This window comes from Rhincodon typus, chromosome 1 (assembly GCF_021869965.1).
Source record: "Rhincodon typus isolate 14 chromosome 1, sRhiTyp1.1, whole genome shotgun sequence".
In the NCBI taxonomy this organism is placed as follows: domain Eukaryota; kingdom Metazoa; phylum Chordata; class Chondrichthyes; order Orectolobiformes; family Rhincodontidae; genus Rhincodon; species Rhincodon typus.
In genome coordinates this window covers 138,030,188-138,034,161 of record NC_063332.1, presented here as the reverse complement: position 1 = coordinate 138,034,161, position 3,974 = coordinate 138,030,188, and the positions used below count along the sequence as shown (strand labels likewise).

Genomic DNA, 3,974 nt, shown 5'->3' with positions numbered 1-3,974 from the left:
TAATACAAGCAAACACATAATCAAATTTGTACACAGTAAAGTCCTATTACATCTATAATGTAGTTCATGATCAATTAATCTATTCTTGCAGATATGTTGTAATGTTGATGCTATAAAAACTCCCTGTTCTTTTTTGCAAACAAGTGATGTTATCCCAATTTTTCATGCTGTGCCCAACTAGCTTCCAAAAATAAAATTATTTGTTCCCAAATTCTTAAACGTAGTTAGCTGTGGCTATGTAATGGGCTCATAGCTTCCTACAAAATAATTAAACTGAGTCAAACATTAAAATTGGATGATCCATTTCTGAAGAAGGGTCTTGACCCGAAACGTCAGCTTTCCTGCTCCTCTGATGCTGCTTAGCCTGCTGTGTTCATCCAGCTCTACACCTTGTTATCTTATATTAAAATTGGATGAATTATTTACAGGGAATTCCCTTTATTTATCATGCAGAGTCAAGCATTGCCCTACAATGGATTAGAACAGCAGAATGTACATCAATGCTTCACATGGGTGTTCTGTAGTATTGGTTGATTTCTTTCATTGGTAATTTTGCAGGCTTTGTGTTACTTTTCTCAGCACCATCTTTTGCTATTGGGATGTTCTGATTTCAGCAGGATACTTCAATTACATGTATATCTTTTACAGTCTAGCAGTTTTTATTTTGGTTTTTTAAAATTGAGTTGTTACATTCCTCTAATATGTTTTCTTATATTCTATGTTAGGAATGCTGTAAAAAGACAATGAGACGGAATAGTTCATGGAATAAGTATTATGCCTGACGACTCACAGATTGACAGCAGTAAGCAGCATTCCCTGCCACTCCGTCAACCTCACTGGTGTGGAGCAACAAGTCATATCATGACTTCATTTCAGACGTCTACTTTGAAGATCATAAAATACTCCACGAATCAGAAGACATAATCACCAATGCAAAAATTGCAACTTCAAACAAGTTGTTCAACTTTTCAATGAGTTTTATTTTAATATTTTGAAACTAAATTACTTAGTTGGTGCAAATTTGACGTAACTGAATTGTGTAACTTATAATTTACACTTTGTTGATATACATTGGGAACCTGAAGTATTTCATGTGCATGCCCACTGTGCATTTTTACCACTGAAAACATTGCAATAGTATAATATTGAATGGGAACCACATGCCTTGGGTGTCGCCTAATACATCAGATGTTGTTACCCATTGATGTCCAAGTTACATGACTCATGACAATTTAAAGCTTCCCTGCTTTCCAATTTCTCAGATGCTAAATGATTATCTTTTATACCTTATATTTTAATAGGCTTTTCCTAGTTATGTGTCAGATGCATTTTTATAAACACTAGATTAGTTTCTAAATATTTATAAATCCAACTGCCCAAAATGGATTTTGAAGACAAAAACAAAAGTAATATCACTGTTACTTTGGATAATAGGAACAACACTATGGCATATGGACTGGGACTCCCTTCTTGGGATGATTATAATGGAAGTATTCATGATATAAAATATTTGCTGGTTGGAGTCTACACACTTATTACTGTTCTCGGTCTTCTTGGCAACTTTTTTGTTGTAATTGCACTGTGCAAAAACCTACAACAGAAATCAATGATAAATTTTCTGATCGGAAATTTAGCCTTATCTGATACTTTAATTCTATTGTTCTGTTCACCATTTACACTGACATATGTTCTTTTAGACCAATGGATCTTTGGGGAGATCATGTGCTATATCGTCCCATTTATTCAGTGTGTGTCTGTCATGGTCTCTATGCTCATGCTAATGTCAATTGCCATGGTTAGGTACCATATGATAAGCAATCCATTATCCAACCATTTTACCATAAATACTGGATATTTGGTAATGGGAACTGTGTGGATTATTGGATTTACTATTTGTTCACCATTACCTATCTTTCATAAAATCATAGACCTAAGCGAAACTGTCCACTTGGATTCCTTAAAAAATAAATACTTATGCATTGAGTCATGGCCATCTGATTCTTACAGAATTGCCTACACCTTATCCTTATTATTCATCCAATATATTTTGCCAATAGTTTGCCTAACAATTAGTCATGCAAGTGTTTGCAGAAAAATAAGTGCTACTGTGCCAAGCAGACAAGGGAGATCTGAGGAGAGTGAAATGATAAATTTAACTATACAGCAACCAGCTAGGAAACAGTTGCAAGCACAACAGTCAAAGATGCAAGGATGGAACTATTCCTTTCTGAGAAAACACAAGAAGAGATACAGCAAGAAGTGTGCCAGTGTCATGCCTGTTGTAACTAAATTTCAAGATAATGGCAAGACTCACAATGATCTGTTACTAATCCATGGTTCAGATAGTACACAGCCACTACCCACTTCCTTTCTACCAGGTGTACCTGTATGTTTTGAAGCAAAAGCTATGGAATCTGAAGAGCTCGCTATTTCACATAATGTTCCAGTAACACCAAAATCTATCACAAGGTTGAGGAAACGATCACGCACTGTTTTCTACAAATTGACCATAGTAATTGTTGCTTTCACTGTAAGCTGGATGCCTCTGCATATTTTTCACCTTGTAACCGACTTCAATGCTAATCTGATCTCTAACAGGCACTTCAAGCTGGTGTATTGCATCTGTCACCTGCTGGGGTTGCTGTCCTGTTGCTTGAATCCTGTATTGTATGGATTCCTGAACAATGGCATCAAGTCCAGTTTACAATCCTTAATCAAATGCCTTTGGCTGTGATAATAAAAGGGCAATATCAGGTCTGGCGCGACAGACAAAAAAAAATTGAACATGTTCATCAGTCAATAGTACAGTGTACATCTGCTCCCGAGTCATTCTAACTATTCCATGATGATCAATCTAAAGGTGTCGTTAAAATGACTTATTGTTTACCTTACTTTATTTGACTAAAATTTAAATAGAAAATAAATAAATGTTTCTGCTTTGTAGTACAGTGAAAGTAAACAGGAAATAACAATTGTGAGTGATTATATTACTTTGTGCAATCGGTCACTTATAACTAATAAAAATATTTCTGGTCCTAGTTGTGTTCTTAAAATACATTGATATGGGAAAGGGAATTTTTATCCACTGATTCAATCTCATGGGTATTTGTAAACCTACACTACATTTCATTTGCTACTAAAAATAGATTAGTGTCCCAATTTCATTTAAGCCTCATCCTTCAACCACAAGCTTTTTTAAAAAATATATTTTGATTTGGCACAGTCTGAACCAAAGATGAATTAATAATGTAAATGATCAACCTCGATTCCATGTCCCAACCCTTAATACACTGTCCTAACCTCGGGGGAAGCCACAATTTCAGACAGTAGTTAATATGTATTCCCTTTCCTCAATTCACCATCAAATACAATGGTCTCAACCAAGCTCTTAATTTTTTTGTAAATTGAAGTCCTCTGTAGAATTAATTTCTTGAGAGATATCTAATACAAACATCCTAAATAATGTTTTGTATACTGTTGAAATGTTCTGTGAATTATTTGCAATTATCATTTCATAATAACTTTTAAAATGAGTATGATATCAAAATCCATTCAGGAAAATAATTTGTATATGTTCTACAAAAATCCACATTGTGATTTGAAATCATATTGAAATCATATTGACTGTCACTTTCTCTGTGATAGAATGTGATAAAAGATAAAAGTCATAGACTGTCACTTTCACTGTGATAGAATGTGATAAAAGATAAAAGTCATAGATTTCTGTTGTCTTTTACGCATTTCTAAAAGAATAAAAATGGAGAAATGAGTTGTGAGCGCTACTTTTATCTCACCAAAGTTACATAATCAGAAATGGCTTCTTGTCAAATTCCTGCGAAGGTGAGAGAATAATTTCTGGTGAAAGTATAATTTATTTTAAATAACTGCACTTTTTCTTTTTAAAAAAGAACTAGCTGTAGTTTTCCTGGCTGTTGGGTGTAAGCAACATTTAGAAGAGATAATTCTTATTAAAA

General features: G+C 34.1%; 1 protein-coding gene across 1 annotated transcript; it reads left to right on the top strand.

The window, feature by feature from the left end:
* The first annotated feature begins 729 nt into the window (after positions 1–729).
* On the top strand, positions 730–2,842 carry LOC109934814 (neuropeptide Y receptor type 5). The gene has a single exon (XM_020533482.2). The coding sequence runs from the start codon at positions 1,382–1,384 to the stop codon at positions 2,732–2,734; it is 1,353 nt and encodes a 450-aa protein (XP_020389071.1). The 5' UTR covers positions 730–1,381; the 3' UTR covers positions 2,735–2,842.
* The last annotated feature ends 1,132 nt before the right edge of the window (positions 2,843–3,974 follow it).